At 35.3% G+C, this 21,343-nt stretch overlaps 2 protein-coding genes and 1 long non-coding RNA gene across 3 annotated transcripts; 2 read left to right on the forward strand and 1 right to left on the reverse strand.

Annotated features, from left to right (window-relative positions):
* The first annotated feature begins 379 nt into the window (after positions 1–379).
* Positions 380–2,765, forward strand: LOC140991719 (2-hydroxy-palmitic acid dioxygenase mpo1-like). The gene is made up of 4 exons (XM_073461838.1): positions 380–830; positions 1,861–1,923; positions 2,283–2,354; positions 2,453–2,765. The coding sequence occupies exons 1-4, from the start codon at positions 492–494 to the stop codon at positions 2,567–2,569; spliced, it is 591 nt and encodes a 196-aa protein (XP_073317939.1). The 5' UTR covers positions 380–491; the 3' UTR covers positions 2,570–2,765.
* Positions 2,766–14,842: 12,077 nt separating this feature from the next.
* On the reverse strand, positions 14,843–16,967 carry LOC140990834 (uncharacterized). The gene has a single exon (XM_073460656.1). The coding sequence runs from the start codon at positions 16,875–16,877 to the stop codon at positions 14,910–14,912; it is 1,968 nt and encodes a 655-aa protein (XP_073316757.1). The 5' UTR covers positions 16,878–16,967; the 3' UTR covers positions 14,843–14,909.
* A 2,895-nt stretch (positions 16,968–19,862) lies between these two features.
* LOC140991001 (uncharacterized) lies at positions 19,863–20,382 on the forward strand. Its single transcript, XR_012177756.1, has 2 exons — positions 19,863–20,006; positions 20,083–20,382. It is a non-coding gene; the product is annotated as an uncharacterized lncRNA (long non-coding RNA).
* The last annotated feature ends 961 nt before the right edge of the window (positions 20,383–21,343 follow it).

A 21,343-nucleotide genomic window follows, 5' to 3' on the forward strand; every position in this document is an offset into this window, starting at 1 on the left:
GCAACTTATTCAATATATTTGTCCGTAGACACTTTGAAATATTTAAAATAGTTGAGATCGTTTTCGTCCCCTGCGTAAATAAATCGAGCTAATTCGCAAGTTTTCCAAAAATATTTGGGAAATTTCAATGTGGTAGAATATTTCTCCAGCTGGATCTGAGGTCGAATTAGTTCGTTCAATGGTATTGAGTTTTATTTTCAGTACTTCATATGTTGGATAAATTTATCTTATAAAAATCGATAACTTGACATGAAAAAGGAGGAGACCAAATGGAGACCTGTCCTATTTTATTAGTCGATAGGTATTAATTGTAAGAAGTTTGTAATAGGTCAAATTCATTAATCGCAGCCTATCCGCAAACTTTATCGTGTTTCGAGAAATTTAATAAATCAACGTGTTTTTTCTTTCAACCATCGGGCTCCAGCAACTCAATATAAATTCATAAAAGTCGAATCTTTCAACATCCCATTTCAGAAAATTTCATTTCGGAGATGGGGTTGTTTGATTTGGAGAAGCATTTTTCATTTTACGGAGCTTATCACAGCAATCCCGTCAATATACTCATCCATATGATATTTGTTTGGCCGATTCTGTTCACTGCTTTGGTTCTTCTCTATTTCACGCCACCTTTGTTCAAGCTCTCTGCGATTCAATCACTGGACGATGGTTTCTTGATTTTCAATTACGGGTTCTTGTTCACTGTCGTCTATGCCTTTTATTATGTTGGGTTGGACAAAAAAGCGGGTTCTTTGGCTGCGTTCTTGGTTTTCCTATGTTGGATTGGGAGCATCGCTCTTGCTCGTAGCCTAGGGTTCTCTTTAGCTTGGAGGGTAGTTCAAGTCTTGTTTCTTTTTTTTCGGTGTTTTAACATTATGGGGTTTAGATTTTGTACGACTTTTCAATCATTTATTTTGTGCATTATGATTTATTAGTGTTGAACTCTCTTAATTAAGGGGCTATTTGTTTGAAAAAAACCTCCTCATGCAGCCTAATTGAACAAGGAAAAATGATAGGATATCTGAGTTTACAATTGCTTGTGATGATGGAGACGTTTAATCTTGGTATTGGTATGATGCGGAAAAGGGAATTTCGACGCGGGGGGCTTTATTGTGTTTTGGGAATTGAAACTTTTGATTTTAAGTTGTCGAAATTTTGATCATGTCATTCAGTTCATGCTTGATACGTGAATCCTTAAGGGATTAATTTCAGTTGGATACGGTGCCCAACTTTTTCTAGTTTATTCTTAAAATTGCTAACCATGGGACGTTCTTGGTTGGGTTTTCCTACCTTTCCTTTACCTCGGTCTTACTTAACAAAGCGAACGAATCTTCATTCAAGGATAAGTATTATCTCTTTATTGAAGGATAAGTATTTTATTTGGACTGCATTTATTAGCTCTTTGCTTATGACACAACACTCAAAGATTTATATTCTGAATGTTTCTTGTATCTCTGTAATAGAAGTGGTCAAATTATTTCTAGAGGACTCCAGCTAGTCTTGACTGTCAGAGCTTTAAGCACCTCCATCAAGTAGTGCAATTCTGGAAAGTTTTCTATCTTAGTTCTTGTGAGGAATGAATTGAATTATATGGGGAGAACTTCCTCTGTCCCCTGCTACTGTGCAGTTTCGAGAGTTTAACCCTCAAAAATAGACGTGGATCGGTGCAGCACGACGGAAATTTTATATTTGTTCATCTCTACTAAATGTTAAGGAAAATTATGATGGGCTGTTTGATTTTCTTTTGTTTTTTTCGTAATCATACTCTACTTGTCACCTGTACAACGATACTATGGTTTAGCCTCATGCATTATTCCAAATTAAAGTTTGATTTATTGCTGTCGATGACCATCATTGAACCAGGTTGTTCTGGCATCTCAATTACTGTGCTGGACTGGACAGTTCATAGGCCACGGGGTGTTTGAGGTACTTGTTTTGATCATTTGTCATTCATCGTTTGCTTCCATCATTCTCCTTGTGAAAATTATATGAATCTCGCTCTAGAGATTTGTCCAAATTACACAAATTTATCAGATGAAAGCATAATTATCGAAGGGCAGACTTGTGAAATTTAAACTTTCAACTACACAAAATTTGAGGATTTTTTGCTCTCGAATATTCTTTTTGGATATGTTTTGGTATTTACAGAGAGGTGATAGGTGTAAGCATTTTATAGTCGGTTTACACCCAAGAGTATACCTTTTTAAATCTTGTGGGAGCCAGGTGTATCTTTCTTCTCGTTTCTCCATGAAGCATTTTCTTCACAATTGTCTCAAAATTTGTAGAAGCGAGCACCTGCTTTGCTGGACAATCTCGCACAAGCATTCCTCATGGCACCTTTCTTTGTATTACTAGAGGTAAACTTATTGGTTGTATTTGAATCTTCTGCAAAATTCACAGAATTTGTATTGGTATCAAGTGATTTTACTGTTCCATACTATTTGGTTGCTTGCAGGCTCTGCAGTCTTCCTTTGGATATGAGCCATACCCAGGGTTTCGTGCTAGAGTCGAGGCGGAGATTGATGCTGACATCAAAGAGTGGAAGGACAAGAAACACAAGAAAAATTCTTAACCTCAATGGTATCAGGTACCTGTTAATGCTGGAAGTGAATATGTTCCCAGAAATAAATGTGTGCTTATGTCGAAGAATCGTGCTCGCTGTTGCTATATTAAGATCAATAGGAGATATCATGTATCGCTATTTTCATTCTGACTCTGTGACATGTAAACTTGAATTATAAGAATGGAACTGGTTGTTGTCGTGTGAATACTTTACTCCCGTTTTCGGATATGCCGGGAGGGACACTCCCATTTATCATAATCGGTGTATCTCCTAAAATGCTTGCCTGCAAGCTGTAAAGACATCATTGTATATTTGACCTATATCCGAGTAACCAAGAGGGAGAGGTTAAACGAGACTTAGTTTAACAATATTGTGGGGTTGATTGATATTAACATATTTTGAAATGCAAAACTTGTATATCTAAAGAACTACACAAAAATTCAGAACTTTCTAAATTTCTCTGGATGTGATATTGGATGGAGATACTTCCGAAGCTATCAAGTCCTAGTTGAGGCGTAGGATCATCGGATAAGTTGTCCCAAGAACCCATCACATGTACACTCGACCCTGATTTATTTTTCAATATTTCTACATGGCATGGGTGTCCCAACACAAACTGACCAAAATTCAGAAAAAGAATCGTGTAGCGACGGTTCTCACCATCGTTACTAAGTCAGCCGTCGTTGACCTTTAACAAAAATCGTTGCTAAATTTAGTATATTTCTTAAGAAAAAATCAAATTTTTATTTTATATTTAACATTTAATATATCAATTTTTTTTTTGTAAATTTATTTATAATGTATTTTAATATTTATCAAACATAATAAATTTTGCTAACCGTGTTTCGAAAAAAAATATTAAGCTAATATATATCCAACTGAATTCAATTGATATTTTATATAAAATAAATAAAGTTTGACTCATATTTAAACTAAGAAGTGCAATAAAAATTATAACAAAATATAATAAAATACCATGTGCGTCGGTTTTGTCATCGTCGTAATCGTAGTGGTCATTGCCATCGCCATCATCATCGTCCTGTCCATTGTCATCGTCGTGACCCTAGTCATGTGATGACACGATATACTTCTGTGAGTAACCCCGTCAAGATGTAACTCTAGTCTTATACCCATTTCAACAAGATCCCCTCTTAATTTAACGCTATCTTTAGTATGTCCAGTAATATTTGTCACTGTGTTAAAAATATTTTCGAAAACATTTTTCTCAACATGCATGACATCCAAGTTGTGTCTTATCAAGTTGGTAGCCTTGTACGGAAGCTCCCAGAAAATAATCCATCTTCTTCATCCACATTTGATCAAATTATATAACTATTTGTTTGTTGAATCAGAGTCAACCTCATATGAGGGTCTAAAACCAAAATCGTTCAACTCAGTAAGTAATTGATCACCCTTTTTAACAATAGGGGCAGAATGCAACACTCTTCTACCGCAGACAAACACATGCTTATTGCGACGTAGTGGGTGATCTTCAGATAGGAACTTCCTGTGATTGTTGAAGTTCTCATTTTCAGTTTCCAAATTTTCCTCGAAAATAAAATTTTCTTGCAAATTATTATCGAGACCAGCAAAATCAGAAGGTGCAATCATTTGTGGTTCCCTAAATACATTCGAAACACGGTACGAAGAAGACGGAACTTCAAGATTAATATTTGGATATGACTGACGAACATATTTCTCCCATTAAAATACCAACAGTAATAATCAGGTACAAATCAATATCGTCATAAGTGTACTTTAACTGTATCATAGGAAAATAGATTTTGTTTTGACATTTGTTGCGGTTGCACGAGCTATGTACATTCCGTCGCTAAATCTGTCGTTAATTTAGTGACTGTTAAAATACATATCGTAATTCGACCACAGTTTTTGTAAAAACCGTGGCAAAGTAAGTTCCGTCGCTAATTGAACGGTTTTTTCTAGTGGAAGCAGAGCTCAACCAAGTTATTATTTTTTATTTTTTTCTAACTTATTTACTCAATTTTTCAGTTGCTTCCTTCACTTTCTTGTCATTCTTTTTTCTCACCAAAAGCTATGGCAACTAAAAACACCATTCTGGGATCTTTCCCTAACTCAGTCACCATATGAGATGAATATTGATATACAAGTCAATATTACCATGAAGGATCACCATTCTGGTTATTATATTTCATCCTTGTTATCTGCAAAAATATTGTTCACAAAACGTGAAGGAACGAGTAACATAATCGTTTGTTGCATCCAAGCCAGAATTTGATAATTCATCACTAAAAGGAATAATTTATTCCTTTATTATTTTTTGCTAAATTGATATTATCAATTTAAGATTTTGCTTGTCTAGATTACAAGATCTTGCTTGATTTATTTCTAGATGATAATATCTTGCTTGATTTATCTGTAGATATTATAGGATTTGTTTTTAATATGATTTTTATTTTTAATATATTTTATCCTCGTTTAAAAGAGTTTATCCCTAATGAAAATCTTGTTTCCATAATTTCTAGGACTCTTTTATGGAATTGTTTTTAGGTCAAGCATTGAATATAAATATGTAGTGCCTTACAGCCGTGTGTGAAGTCTTTTCGGTGTGGTCGGCAGAGGAGCTCTTACATAGAAGAAAAATATGAGAGCCGAGCCTATTTTGATAAGAAGCTTTCGTGTGATCGATTGATCACTTTGTGCAGATGCTGAAGTTTTTCGTGTGATCGGTTGATCACTTTGCGCAGCTGCTGGAGTTTTTCTGAACATAAAAAAGTTCAGAGTTGAAGATTTGTGTGTGAAGAGTTTGTGTGATTGATTCACATACTTATCGTATTGCTGATTGGTGTTGGCGACACTAAAGAACAACATTGCCTGAAGTGTTGGTTATAGAGTGGTTTCATTTGGTTTTAATCAACACACTTTTTTGTTTTATAAATCTAGTATTTACTTTGAGTTTTTGATGCATCTTAATTCCTTGGAGTGTCAAAGAATTTAGTTTTGTTATTCTCACTAGTATTGTTTTGATGTAAACGATTTACATATTTTTCTAGTGAATTTTCACTATGAGGAATTGCACAAGTATTCGTATTTGTGCATAATTTAAATCTGGTATTTATTTGTTAAATTTTACGTGTGTGTTAAATAATTAATTTCCGCTGCATATTGTGTGCTGGTGTTTACAACACCAGAGCACAATACTAACTCTTGATATATATAGTTTAATTTATTTTCTGTTCGTTTGTTATCAACAACGCCATTTCAAGTGGTATCAGAACCAACTCTTGATATACTAAGTGATTGATTCTTGTTTACTGTTGTTTTTACAAGAAATTCAAGTATAGCTCAATGGACACATTGGCTTCAAGTGCTGCCTTTAGACCACGGGTCTTAGATGGATCGAATTATGTGTTTTGGAAAGTCAAGATGATGATGTACATAAAATCCATCGAAGAAAGAGCTTGACAACGGGTTGTAGATGATTGATCACCACCTAGATTTCTTGATGCTGATGGCGACAGTTGAGTTAAACCTGAGAGTGCATGGTCTAATGATGAAGTCCAAACCTCAAATTTTAACTCAAAGGGGCTCAATGCTATTTTCACCTCTATTGATGTCAAGATGTTCAGTCTTATCACCAACTGCATCTCCGCCAAAGAAGCGTGAGATATTCTTCAGAAGCACTGCGAAGGGTTTGAGAGTGTACGCAAAACAAAACTCAGGATGTTAACCTTCAAATTTGAAAACTTGAGAATGGAGGAGAACGAGACTATTGTTGAATATGATCGAAGATTGCGTGCAAATGAAGCTTCTAGTCTCCGTGATCCTATGTCGAATGAAAGACTGGTTAGCAAGGTCCTGAGATCCCTCCCAGAATGCTTCAACATCAAAATCTGTGCTATTGACGAGTCTAAGGACACTTCTACACTTAACCTGGAAGATTTTATCAGCTCACTCAGGACATTCGAGATGAATCTAGACTTACAGAAAAGAGACAAAGGGAAGGCTGTTGCACTCAAAATTTCTGACGATTCCCTTGATGATCTAATTCAAGAAGTCAATGAGTCTGACCTATTTGAAGATTCAATCTCGCTGATAACGAAGAAGTTCGGTGATTATCTGAAAAGGATAAGAGACAAAATACAATCGTTCAAACATCGAAACTTCCATTTGTTGTTTCTGAAAAGAATAAAATACTTACACTTTCTCAAGGACAGTTTAGGCCGAGAAATGAATTGATGGCTCGACCTAATCTTAAGAGATTAGATTCAGTCCAATGCAGAGAATGTTCTGAATTCGGCCATTATGCAAATGAATGTGCCAACAGGCTTCGTGAGAACAAAGTCATGCCAGTTTCCTTGAGTGATGATGACTCAAAAGAAGAACTGGTATCTTGTAAAGGAGAAGAACACTCTTCCCTGTCTGCTGTTTTGAAAGAAAAATGCTGGCTGCAAGTCACTCCGCACGGTGTTGCAACACCAGGCTGCAACACCACTTCAAAATCATTGTGTCTCAATGTTAAATCTCACAGTAACTCAAGTAATCATGAAATCCAAGATGTTGATTCGGATGAACTCACCTTTGAGAGTGTGTAGGCTATGTATGAAATGCTATATGAAGATTGGATCAAAAGAAATAAAATAAATTTGATTCTCTCTAAAGAGAATAACGATCTAAAAGAATGTGTGTCTCGACTTGAAGCTGTGCTTAGCAAAAAGGATCTTGAGCTTTGTAGAGTCAAGGATGATCTTGAGAAGGCCTCAAAAACTCTTGTAAAATTCAACTCAAGATCAACAAAACTTGACTTGATGATGGTAATGATGGGAAATGACAGTAGAGTTGGTCTTGGATACGTGAAAAGCACATATGAACATGGAGGAACTTCCAACTCCGGATCACAATCAACTGTTTTCACAAAAAAAGAAAGTCGATCTGATCCCTTTGAAGATTGATTATGTGGTAAAGACTCTCCCAAGCAAGATGCACGAACCGAAACAAAGGAAACACCGCTTTATTTGCCAATACTGTCATAAGTTAGGGCACATCGAACTTTTTTGTTTTAAGCTGAGAAATGACTATATGAACTGGCACGCAAATCGGGTGTTGCCCACTATGTTTCCCAACACCAGGCGCAACACAGCAGTCAAGAAACCTCTCGTGAAGATAGTTCGGGTACCAAAAGCCGTTATTAATTGCAATGTCATTTATACGTCTTTTAAAACTAACGTTGCAAGTATATGATATTTCGACAATGGGTGCTCACGCCACATGACTGGATCCAAGGAACACCTCACTGATTATATTGAAGTAAGAAGTGGACGTGTGACCTATGGAGATGTTGCAAAAAAAAAAATTTTAGGCAAAGGAATCTTAAATGTGGATGGGCTTCCTAAACTTCACAATGTGCTTCATGTTGAGGGACTCAACGCAAACTTAATAAGCATTATTCAACTGTGTGATGATGACTTTCATGTTAAGTTTAACAAAACTAATTGTGAAGTCTTTGATAATACTAATGTATGTGTTATCAAAAGATCTAGATTTGCCGACAACTGCTACCAACTGGGTGAATACCATGCTTACCGAAATAGCAAAGTAAGCGAGTTCGATCTATGGAATCAAAAATTGAGACATGAAAACTTCAAGACATTGAAGAATCTTAGTAAATATGATGTTGTACGAGGTATGTCCAATTTAAGCTTAGGAACTGCATACATTTGTGGACCATATCACAAAGGTAAGCAAACCAGTGTTCCACACTAACCAGTGTTCCACACCAAGTGTGGCAAAAACTTGGGACAACATGGTGTCTTGAACTCTTGCATATGGATCTTATGGGTACAATAGAGGTGGAGAGCCTAGGAGGTAAGAAGTACTTATTTGTTTGTGTTGACAATTTCTCACGTTTCACTTGGGTAAGTTTTCTTAGAGAGAAATCAGACATATTTGACGCCTTCAAAAAACTACATGCCAAGGTCATAACCCACCATGGTAAGGAGTTTGAAAATTCTCAATTTGCGTGTTTGTGTGACAAGAATGGAATAATTCATGAATTTTCAGCCCCTAAAACTCTTCAACAAAACGGTATAGCTGAAAGGAAAAATCAAACCCTTCAAGAAATGGCTCGGGTCATGCAAGGGCATTCCTATCTTGTGGACAGGTACCTCATTATCAATCCTTAATGGTCAGTTTGGAACAGTAGTAGTAGTTAAACAGTTAATAGACTACTCTTGAGGTTCCAGATCGAACAAGGATCGAACAAGAGCTCCAAGAATGTGTCAAAATGTTTTTGGGCCGAAGCCTTAAACACGGTATGTCACATTTCCAACCATGTATTTTTAAGGAGTCGATCTACCATAACATCTTATGAAATTATCTGGGAAAGAAACCAAACCTTAAATATTTCATATCTTTGGTTGTGTTTGCTACGTTTTAAATGATCGAGATCATCTTGCAAAATTTGATTCGAAATGTTATAAAATCCTATTTCTTGGATACTCAATGAATAGTCGGTAGGGATGGCAATTTCCTCCGAACCCGTTGGAGGATCCGATACCCGACCCGAATAGAAGAGGGTATGGAGGGATTTTTAGACCCGATTAAATAATTGGGTAATCGGGTATGTGTATTTTCGGGTTCGGGTATGGAGGCGGGTTTTAAATTAATATATATAAATATATATNATAAATGCACTTATTATAAAGCGTGAATAATTTTCCTTATTGTTCATTTAAATAATTTTTTAAATATTCATAACTTCATTGAAGCAATTTAAATTTGAAAAAATTTAATTGTATATGATAATTGAGTATTTGGGTAGGGTATGAGTATCCGATAATCCGATGGGTATGAGGATGGAGATGAAATTCAATACACGATGGGTATGAGGATGAATTTAATAAATGGGTATGGGGATGGAGGTATGAAATCCGACCCATACCCTACCTATTGCCATCCCTAATAGTCGGGACTATCGTGTGTTTAATTTGAGAACTAGGACAACTATTGAATCAATTAATGTTGTGTTTGATGATTTTGAAACCTAACAGGAAAAATCAAGGAGGATGATACTGAGGGACTGCTGGATGTAAGTAAGCCACTGACCAAAAAAAGTGTTGAGTGTGGAGTTGAGACCCGTGAGACAACACCAAGCGCAATACTGCCTCTGAACCAAACAGAAACACTAGATGATGAGGACAATGATGATGGGGTTAATAATGAAGGAAAGGACATTCCAAGCAAGATTCAGAAGAACCATCCATCATCACATATTATTGGTGAGGTGCATGATGACGTGAAAACAAGACAAAAAAAAAAAAAATTGACTAACGCAAAATTATTGGTTTAGTCTTTAAGATATCCACATTTTCACAGGTAAGTCACTCTTTTTTTGTGTCTCACATTGAACCTAAGAACATTAACGATGCACTAAAAGACGAATTCTGGGTCAATGCAATGAATGAAGAACTTGAACAATTTGTGCACAATGATGTATGAGATTTGGTTCCTAGACCATCGAATATCAATGTTATTGGAACGAAATGGATTTTCAAAAATAAAACAGATAAATCCGGTAACATTGATCGAAACAAGGCTCGGTTGGTAGCTCAAAGGTATACATAAGTTGAGGAGGTGGATTTTGATGAGACCTTCGCTCCTGTAGCCCGAATTAAGTTAGTTCGACTGTTGTTTGCCATAGCATGCCATATGCGTATCAAATTGTATTAAATGGACGTAAACAGTGCTTTTTTAAATGGAATTTCGAATGAGGAAGCATATGTAAGTAAACCACAATGATTTGAAGATCCACATCGCATGGAATATGTCTACATGCTGAAGAAAGTCTATGGACTGAAACAGGATCCACGAGCATGGTACGGTAGGTTGGCTGATTTTTCGATCAACTTGGGCTTTAAACGAGATTATGTTGATAAAACCATTTTTATTCAAAAATTGAAGCATGATGTTTCGATTTGTCAAGTTTATGTAGATGACATTATCTTTGGTGCATCATCACAAAACCTTGTTGATAACGTTGTTGAGTGCATGTCATCACAATTTGAAATGAGCATGGTAGGAGAGTTGAATTTCTTTCTTGGATTGCAAGTTAAACAATTTCATGATGGTATATTTCTGTGTCAATCCAAGTGTGCTAAGAATCTATTTAAAAAGTTCTCAAATGATAGTTCTAAGCATATGAAAACTCTCGTGGGGTTAAGTGAAAAACTGTCTAAAGATGATGTTGTTGAGGGTGTTGACAACACCAACACCATGTACCGAAGCATCATCGGTAGTCTTTTGTACTTAACTGCTACATGCCCCGATATTATGTTTAGTGTCCGTTTGTGTGCTAGGTACCAAGCAAATCCAAAAATATCACACTTAAAAGCTATANGTGTGCTAGGTACCAAGCAAATCCAAAAATATCACACCTAAAAGCTATGAAACGCATTCTTAGATACATTGCAGGTACACTAGAGTTAGGGTTGTGGTACTCACAAGAGAAAAACACAAATTTGGTAGGTTTTTCTGATGCTGACTGGGCCGGCGACCTAGATGATAGGAAGAGCACATCAGGTGGGTGCCTCTACCTAGGGAATAACCTTGTGTCTTGGTACAGTAAGAAGCAAAATCGTGTGTCCCTATCCATCGCCGAGTCTGAGTATGTAGCAGCTACTAGTTGTTGCTCACAACTTGTTTGGATGAATCAAATGATTAGGATTATGGTTTTCACAGTGACATCATGACTATATATTGTGACAACTCTAGTGCTATAGACATTTCTAATAATCATGTTCAATATTATCGAACAAAACACATAGACATAAGACATCATTTTATTCGAGATTTGATTGAAAAATGCATAATTTGACTGGAATTTGTTAGGACTGAAAACCAGTTGACTGATTTATTCACGAAACCTTTGGATTTTGAGAAATTTTCCAACCTTCGGAAGTCTCTCAGCTTGTGTGCACAATGATCACTCATGCGTGTTGTCGCCGGTGTTACAACACCAGTGACAACACCAAGCATGCATGTTTTTAATAGGATGCTAGACATATTTCATTTTCACATTCACATTCATCTTGTTTTGTGTAAAGTCTAAACAGTGAAGGCAATTTCTGAAAGATACCTCTGAGTGTTCATACTTCCAATCAAAATATTGAAGAGTGAATTACGCTCAATCCAAGGCATCGAGTAGTTGAAGATAGTCATGGAAATCATGATCTTGTCTAATGTGAAAAAATGAATTGAAAAATGTGAGCATAAGGAGAAAAACAGAAAAGAGGTAAATAAAAAAAATTGTTTAGAAGAAAATGAAAAAAAATACCTAGAAGAATCCATTGAAGACCGTTTTTCTAGTGTGGGAGTTACCACTTTTAAGTAAAAATAGTAATAGAAAAAGCTACCTAGAGGAGTCCATTGAAGGCCGTTTTTCTATTGTGGGAGCTACCATTTCTGAATCAAAAGAAAATTTTATGAAAGTTTGACTAAAACTCAGTGGTGTTACCAACATCAAATTCAGACACAACACAATTTATACAATATCTGACATTACGATAATTCATTATACTAGAGGTATATTTAAGACATGCATATTGAGTTTTGTTTCGTGAATTCATCATGTGCAGTGACATATCAGTGTTGACCTATGACGGTTGATGAAAACCTTAATTACCCAGATTTTGAATTTATGTGACTACTTGTGTCAGTGGGTTATAATCGACGTGGGTTTTCATTGAATGATCTTCTAGAATCGTCTTAACACGAGTTTGAATCAATTTTACCGTTGAATGAGGGTATGACGTGTAAACTAGAAATCAAGTCTGCAAATTATTACCGTCACCATTCGGATTTTTCGAAGCTGAAGGATTGAATCGGTGTATTTTTTTTTGAGTAAGAGTATATATGTTTTGTTGTCATTTCCCTGATAATTACTCTTGTTTGGTCTCATTTACCCTCACAATTTTTGCTTGCTCTCGTGATTTCTTTGTGCGTGCAATTCCCTCTCACATTTTACAGGTGGCTGAAGATACTGCTGATGTTGAGTCCAATGTTGTCAGCTGTATGTTATCAACACCGCTGACAACATTGACTCTTCTGATTATGATGTGAGAAATTCTTTTTCCACCAAGTTCTACAATGAAGCTGCCTTAGTCCTATGGTCTCTCTATGTGAATAGAGAATTTATTGAAGAGAAGAACATTGATATGGAGGCGTATGGCCAACAAAAGTTGATAGCATTCTTCAAAGATTGAGGACTGCTTGCTATGATTTTCAATTTCTCCCTGACTGTCATCAATGAATTCTACAATATCCCCACGGATGAAGAAGATGAAATTACTGCAGACATCAATGCTATCGCTAATGTACTAACTTGTGTGCTAAACACTGAATTCCCCAGTCGCCCGATGTGTCTGTCTGCAGCAAGTCTAACTTCTTTCTATTCAGTCCTTCACAAGATAACAACACGCAATTGGACTCCCTCCACCAACACGACTGTGGTTACCGGGCCACAAGCAATAGTGCTATTTGCTATTGTGACGGGAAGATCTTTCACTTTTGGCAACCTTGTGTTCAAAACGGTTTGATCAATTCGCCGAGGGTGGGTTGAAGTCAACAAAGCTCCCTTTTCCATCCCTGATCTTTGGAATACTGGAGTCACAAGGGTTCCTCAAAGAATAGGATGATACTGTTTCTGATGTGAGCGAAACATTAAAGATCGCTCCTGTCTATTTCAAGGGTAACAGGAAACTGGATCTACATTGGTCAGCGATTGGTGTTGCCACTGGTGTTGGCAACACAACGTCCACATCCACTTCCACTCTTGAAGGCTACGTCATGCTCTCTGCTCTCATCTATAGTCCCAAATTGATTTTGGTTTGCAACAAATTCAAAAGGCCAAAGATCTCATTGCCTACTATGAAGAAGAAGTGGCTGAGTATAGGTTACTGTTGGAAGTTGGCCTACATTCTGGCCAAAAAGAAGGAGTATGTAGAAGAACCAAAAATGTCACAGACAATGAGTGGTGATGATGATGCTGAAGCATCTGGAAGAGTTGAGACTGATGAGCTTAAAGACATAGAGGAAGACAAAGAATAAAGAATTAAAGCTGCTTTTGCTTTTATATCGGTTTGCTCTTTTATTTGTTTGCTGTTGAATGAACTTTTTCCTTTGTATATCTTCGCATGCTTTCAATGTTCTAACGATGGTGTTGACAACACTGTCAACAACATATTTAATTTAACATATTTAATTCAGGGAGAGATAAATTTTAGCTGAGGGGGAGATATACACAATAACTCAGAGGGAGCTTAACTCATTGCGATGCTTGCCAAGATTATCATTTTTGGATGTTTTGTCCAAAAAGACAAAAAGGGAGAGATTGAAAGAAATAATTATTCCTTTATTAATTTTTCCTAAATTATCGATTTAAGATTTTGCCTTTCTAGATGATAATATCTTGCTTGATTTATTTCTAGATGATAATTTATTTCTAGATGATAATATCTTGCTTGATTTATTTCTAGATATTATAAGATTTGTTTTTCATATGATTTTTATCTCTAAGATAATTTATCCTTGTTTAAAAGAGTTTTATCCCTAATGAAAATCTTGTTTCCATATTTTCTAGGACTCTTTTATGGAATTATTTTTAGGTCGAGCATTGAGTATAAATATGTAGTGCCTTACAGGCGTGTGTGAAGTCTTTTCAGTGTGGTCGGCAGAGGAGTTCTTGCATAGAAGAAAAATACGAGAGCCGATCCTATTTTGATGAGAAGCTTTCGTGTGATCGGTTGATCATTTTGTGTAGCTGCTGAAGTTTTTCGTGTGATCGGTTGATCACTTTGCGCAGCTGCTGGAGTTTTTCTGAACATACAGAAGTTCAAAGTTGAAGATTTTCATGCGAAGAGTTTGTGTGATTCATTCACATACTTATTGTGTTGCTGATTGGTGTTGGCGACATTCAAGAACAACACTGCGTGAAATGTTGGGTTTAGAGTGGTTTCGTTTGGTTTTAAACAACACACCTTTTTGTTTTATGCATTTAGTATTTACATTAAGTTTTTGATACATTTTAATTCCTTGGATTGTCAAAGAATTTGGTATTGTTATTCTCACTTTTATTGTTTTGGTATAAAAAATTTACATATTTTATAGTGAATTTTCACCATGAGGCATTGTACGAGTACGAATGCTTGTGCATAATTTAAATCTGATATTTATTTGTTAAAGTTTACGTGTGTGTTAAATAATTAATTTCTGCTGCATGTTGTGTGCTAGTGTTGACAACACCAAAGCACGACACTAACTCCTGATACACACAGTTTAATTTATTTCATGTTCTTTTATGATCAACAACGCCCTTTCAATCACGACACTTCATGGCGGATGCAAAATCACCCATATCCTGATAACACCTATCCAGTAACTTGTATAAGAATGCATTTGGCAGCATGCCCAACTTTAGCATATCTGCTTGCAGCATCATAACATCAAACACATGTTTGGATACAGAATGGCCCTTTATAATAACAGCATAATCAGAGATTTCTAGTCGTAACCCACTTCTTCGCAGATCAGAAAAAAATTTGCTGGCCTTAAAAATCTGACCATCTGTGCACAAACCATTGATCAAGGCAGAATATGTGACAATATTTAGGGAACCACGGCGTATATTATCGTTGCCTAACTGGCCTACTTTTTCACCGGAGCCAGCTGGAGATTGTTCCAAGAAAATCTTGATTGCATCATTGATCCTACTATGTTTACACATCCCGTCAATCAAACAACTAACTGTAAAGACATTGGAAGCAATTCCAGATTCTATCATTTCTTTGTGCAGTCTAAGAGCTGCATCTTTGTTACCACCTTTGAAGTGCCCATCAATCAAACTAGTGTATGCAACCACATCGGGCTTGTAACCTTTGATTGCCATTTCTGAATAAAGTCCCATGGCGGCATCCATCTTTCCTACTTTGCAGTATCCATCTATTAGTGTACAGAAAGTAACTATATCCGGCTGCAAATTATTCGCCACCATTTGAGAACAAATCTCCAGAGCTTTCTCCATGTTTCCGTTCTTACAATATCCATCAATTAATGTATTATACACCACAGAATTTGCCATTAATCCTGCATTTTTCATCTTCCAAAAAACATGCTCTGCATCTTGAACTTTACCAATTCCACAGTAGCCCTTCATAAGTATACCCCACGTAAAAACATCCGGAGAAATACCGAATTTCTCCATCTCCAGATACATGTCCTCAGCAGAAGATAGATCACCAGCGTTACAGAATCCATCCATAATACAGTTATATATATACACATTAGGAACAACGTTTAGTTTCACCATATGCACAAAATAGCTACTAAAAGCCACAAGTTTTCCCATTTTGGCAAATAAATCGATTATGATGCAATAGGTGACAAAATTCGGCAGAACTTTATAATCTAGCATCTCGTGATACAGTTCAAGGACTTTCAGAACATTTACCATCTTAGCATATCCATCCATTATAGTATTGTAAGTGTACACATTAGGATCAACATCAACTTCTCGCATCCTCCGAAAAAAGCTTTCTGCTTCAGAAATCTTATTCTCCAAAGATAGGCAGTGTATAAGTGTAGTATAATTCACAACCGTTGGCTTCAACCCTTTTTGGATCATCTCATCGAACAACTCTTTGGCTTTCGCAACATCCCCTCGATCACGAGAAGCATCGATTAGTATACCATAAGTCACCTCACTCGGGGATGCACCTTTCAGAACCATGTCTCCATAAACATACCACATGAACTCTACCCGGCCCGTTTTCAGAATCCCATTCAAAAGTGCATTACAAACTTGAACAGCAGGCAGCTTGCCCAACCTGCGGTACACCCAATACCCTTCATCAACAAAACCCTTTTCGCATAAAGCAACGATCAACACTCCAAACACATTAAAATTGTTCTCCGAAGTCCGACTGTGATAAAGTGCATTGAAAATCGAAGAACACACTTTATGAGGCTTCCGGTTTGTTCTTAAAATCTCAATGAGGTCTTTTATCAAACATCTTGCCTTCACATACAATTTCGCGTCGGTCAAGAAATGGATAATGGCGGAGTGGAGTTTCAGAGTCCTCGCTGGATTGATGGTTCTGGAGGCCGCGTCAAAGAGTTCGAGCGCTTGTTTTGGGCTCCTGGAATTGAGTATTGAAGTGGCTAAATTTGATAGGTAAGGTGATGACGGCTGTGAAGGATACGCCAGTGCGGCGGCAGATGATACGAACGCCGGCAAGGAGATTTGCTGGAAAATGGGTTTAATTTTTGGTGGGCAAAGATTCAACATTTCCTCAAGTGATTGCAGAATCTATCCATCCCATCAACGATATGGAATTCAAACTCCAAAGCAAAGAGCCGTCTAATAATATATTTTAATTATTATAAAAAAAATTAATCATAAATATGAAATTATATCAAAATCTTGGATTCTGAATCCTTTTAATTATTATTTTTTCATGTTCATGATTTATTTTGTTTGGAATTTTTGTCCATTTATTTCATTTTTCGTTTAATTAATATTTCTTCACTATGTAAAAAACAATTTTTTTGAATTTATATTAACTGCTTATTCTCATACATTTTCCTAATTTTATGTTTTTTTTTATCCATACATTCTACATTCTAGTATATGTTTTTATCTATTAAAGTCGTTATCCGTATCTAAGCTCTTCGTCAAAGATGGTATGATCGATGCTTTTGCGACGTTACGCGTTTAAAGTGATTTAAATTAATATACGCCATCGTATCAAAATGTTTCAATCTAATCTCTTATCACGTATTATATTCTAGTCATCATCGCTTTGTAAAAAACAATTTTTTTAATGTTACCATTCTTTTCCAAATAAAATATAAACCTCACAAACTCTATAAATAACATATTTTTGTTGAATAAAAATGGAAAATTAATCACTCTTTCAAATAATATTATTTCACGTTAACTTTTGAATTTCTCTAATAAATTATACTTTCAAATAATATATAGACAATTTACACTCAAAAGTTTTGATTTTGAGGCAAATGCGATGCATCACTATAATATTTTATTTTACAATTAATTTTTCTTACCAATCACATTAAAGTGAACAATTAATAAAGAATCCCTCAAAAGGTTGTCTCATTTCAAGTGATTTATTTTCACCCTACGCCTTTTCAAGATTATTGAAATAAAATTTGGGTAAGCTCTTAGTTAATGCAAATTTCCACAATCTATGAAATGAAGTTTTCTAAAAGTAAGCCATTAGTGATAATTAAAAAAAGGTAAAAAGAAAAAAAAAAGAACGCTAATTCAAGATTTTCCGCGAACAGACCAGCTTGAAATTTCGCGAAAAACGAACCCATATATTAGCTAAATTATAATTTTACATTTTAAAAATTGTGATTATTGTCGCGGTCGTCCTCTGATTATGTGATTTTTTTCATCCAAGGTTAATGAGATGTTATCCTTGAGACAATATTTTAAGGATGTATCTATTGATTCACATTCATCTTTATATATATGTCTATATAAAAAGATCGTAGACATCACATGTAAGAATAAATGTTCAATACATTGACGGTAGATTGAACTCAACATTCCAGAACAATGAGACATCCATTTTAATTGCTTGGAGCTTTGTATTAATTAGCAGAATTAATTATCCAGTCATCAAACAAAAAGGTGGAAGATTTTATAATTAATGAGTCTCCAACATTCATTTAAAATACAGTAGAAAAGATTNTCATCTGAATTTCCAATTAAATCAGTACAATAATACTCTAAGATTTAAACTTGTTCATTTTTATTAATAACCATGAGTACCTCCAATGCTGAAGCTGCCAAACAGGTATATAAAAGTTATTTTTTTGGAATTTTCATTTTATATATGTTAAATAGGATTTTGTTTTGAAGAAGAGACAGGAAATTTCGAAACTTTTCCTTGGGGCATTTCTAAATTATTATAATGGTTGTTTTCATAATACTCGTGTTAGAATCAAGTTTTTCAACACTTTCGGCCCAAGACGAACTACTGTAGGGAGTTTATTAAAACCATTGAATCCGGAATACGGTTTTTGCGACAACTATCTAACTATACGTTAAAAAGACAATAAATCGTATATGCTTGTTATAACTCTCATGTTCGTCTAGAAATTCACGCAATTTTTTAACCATACTTCTTGAAATTCCTCATCATATATGATTTTGAAATAATTTCGAATGCACATTTTGGATTGCATTTATATTTATTTTATCATATAATTATATTGTGAATAAATAAATCTAACGGCGAAAAATAAATAATGAGAAATGTTAATTTGTTAAATTTTTAGCATTTAAATCAACATTGATTATTTCTTTTTATAGGTTGAGAAAGCCATTGAACGTAAAAACGACGTGCCACAATGGCTCTACGGCTTTCTATCGAAGACATTCTTCGATAAATGTCGATACCATGAAACCCAAAGGAACGACTTGAACAGGTATTGCATCACTTGCGACGCCACCATTTGCAGGTATTGCGTAAAATCCGACCACCACGAAGAGCACGACTTGCTCACGATCTACCGGCATGTCTACAAGGACGTCGTCCTGCTCGATCAAATGAACAATTATATCAATTGTACAAGAATTCAGGTACCTAACCTCATTCATATGCACCTTAGAAAACTTCATGTTGGTTTCACGGGCGGTAACTTGAGATAATAATATGAAAATAAAGTATAAAACTGGACACTGAGATTTACGTGGAAAACACCTAAAAATTATTATGATAAAAACCACGGACAAAATGAAAAGAATTCCACTATAATATTTTATGGTGTACAACCACTCACTGTGTTTTCAAATAGAACAAACACTTTCTTTATACAAGAGAACATATGCCTCACAAATATTATAGAACTAATCATTCAAATGATATAAGATGAGAGAGAACTCGATGAAGAGATGTTTTTTGAACGAGGAGAGGGAGATCTATTTATAGAGCTCTTCGTCAATGTGAAAACGTGTCTTCTTATCTAAATGCTTCTTTTGTCAAATTTGATATACAAAGCTACCTAATCATTGCGCTCAATAATGATGGCATCCAATCAATGCATTTAATGCATTTCCTGTGTTGTCATCATTTCTTTGCCAATTCTGAGACAAGTGACCTCCTGGAAAGTTTCCTTGGGTGCGTATGAGTGAGGACGGCTTAAAAACAACTTATTCAAAAGTTTAAAATTATATTTTTCACTAATATTATATAGTTAATTTTTTTTTGTTTTTCTTGTAATTTATATATAGCCATATAAATGCAACAAGAAATGGGTGGTATCTTTGACTCCACTCCCACATAATGGGTCTGGTTCACTTATTGGAAGGGATGGAGCTTGCAGTGTTTGCCGGAGAAAGTTGACTGAGCCCGGACGCTTTCGTTTCTGCTCTATAACTTGCAAGGTATGTATTTTTTTTGTAGTAATAATAATAATATGATAGTGGTAAAATTCTTTAATTTTAGACTTAATCTGATCAGCTGGAAGCATATAATGCTGGAGGGGACGTTACTATTTCGCGTCGTGGGTCTGGAGCGGAAACTCATTCCCGGAGAGCGGTGGCGGTGGATGCAGCTGCAGCGGTGGCAAGGGAACCCCATAATGGAAGTTACCGGAAGCGGAGCCGGAAAGGAGTGCCTCATAGGTCCCTTTTTACGTTGATATAGCTAAACTCTGTCATACTGGTGTTGTTTTATCATAAATATTATGACTTACTTTTATCTCTTCTGAGAATATTATATAATCTAATGGTATTTATGGAGTTTCTTGAATTGTGTTTTGATGTTTGGATAATTTATCTTTGCAACTTTTAAAATTTTGCACTGATATTGAATTAATTCATTATATTTTGAATCCAATCCACTTGCTATATCATAAAAATTCATGTTCTTTAGTGTCGTCTTTATTTAACGATTTGTATAATGTCGCTAAAAGATGTAAAATGTGATATAATACTAAAATTAGCGACGGAATACCGCACTAATAACGTCATTATAGAAACTGATTCATAAAAATGACGTAGAATATATATAATAGTAGTTAATTTCAAAAAATAAACACAAATGTCGTTGCGTGAAATGAAAATATTTGATTGACAGAATTATTATAATCCATTGTTATGTTTGTATGTCCACCCACGCGAATGAAATACAGTCTCACTGATTTTTCATTTTATCATATAGATTCTGAATGAATTTCAATATATGGGGTCCAATCTTATGGTTCCTCACTCACATTATATCGAATAAAACTGAAAGAAAAAAAAATTCATGTAAGATCGTCTTACGGATCAATTTTGTCAAACGGATCTTGAATCCGACCCGATTAACATTTTCATTTTAAAAATATTACTTTTCTATTTAATTATGGATGTGATTGACCTGTCTCGTGGAAATAGATCTATGAGATTATCTCACAAGAGACTTACTCCACTTAAAATCAGGTGGTGTGATAGGAACGAAGACAAACGAGTTCCAAAACCACGGGCGTATCCAAGAAGTCCAGCTCATATATTTTTCTACTAAAATCCGACAAAGTGACCAATAGTTATTGCTATCTCGGGCTAAAATTTAATATCTCTAGTTTTTTAGATAAAGAAAAATATATGTAAATATTAACGCTCTAAATAAATGATTAGAAAGCTTCTATAAAATTTATTCCCATTTCTTAAAATTATAATGTCAAGCAACTACTCAGAAAATTTATTTTAAAGACCATGCGTAAAGATGCTAAAATTTTCAC

The sequence above is a fragment of the Primulina huaijiensis genome, chromosome 13 (genome assembly GCF_012295235.1).
Source record: "Primulina huaijiensis isolate GDHJ02 chromosome 13, ASM1229523v2, whole genome shotgun sequence".
In the NCBI taxonomy this organism is placed as follows: Eukaryota; Viridiplantae; Streptophyta; class Magnoliopsida; order Lamiales; family Gesneriaceae; genus Primulina; species Primulina huaijiensis.

Coding starts and splice junctions, on each gene's coding strand:
- LOC140991719 (XM_073461838.1), top strand. CDS start 492: ATGGGGTTGTTTGATTTGGAGAAGCATTTTTCATTTTACGGAGCTTAT. Junction 1,924..2,282: donor TAGGCCACGGGGTGTTTGAG/GTACTTGTTTTG, acceptor CAAAATTTGTAG/AAGCGAGCACCTGCTTTGCT. Junction 2,355..2,452: donor CTTTCTTTGTATTACTAGAG/GTAAACTTATTG, acceptor GGTTGCTTGCAG/GCTCTGCAGTCTTCCTTTGG.
- LOC140990834 (XM_073460656.1), bottom strand. CDS start 16,877: ATGTTGAATCTTTGCCCACCAAAAATTAAACCCATTTTCCAGCAAATC.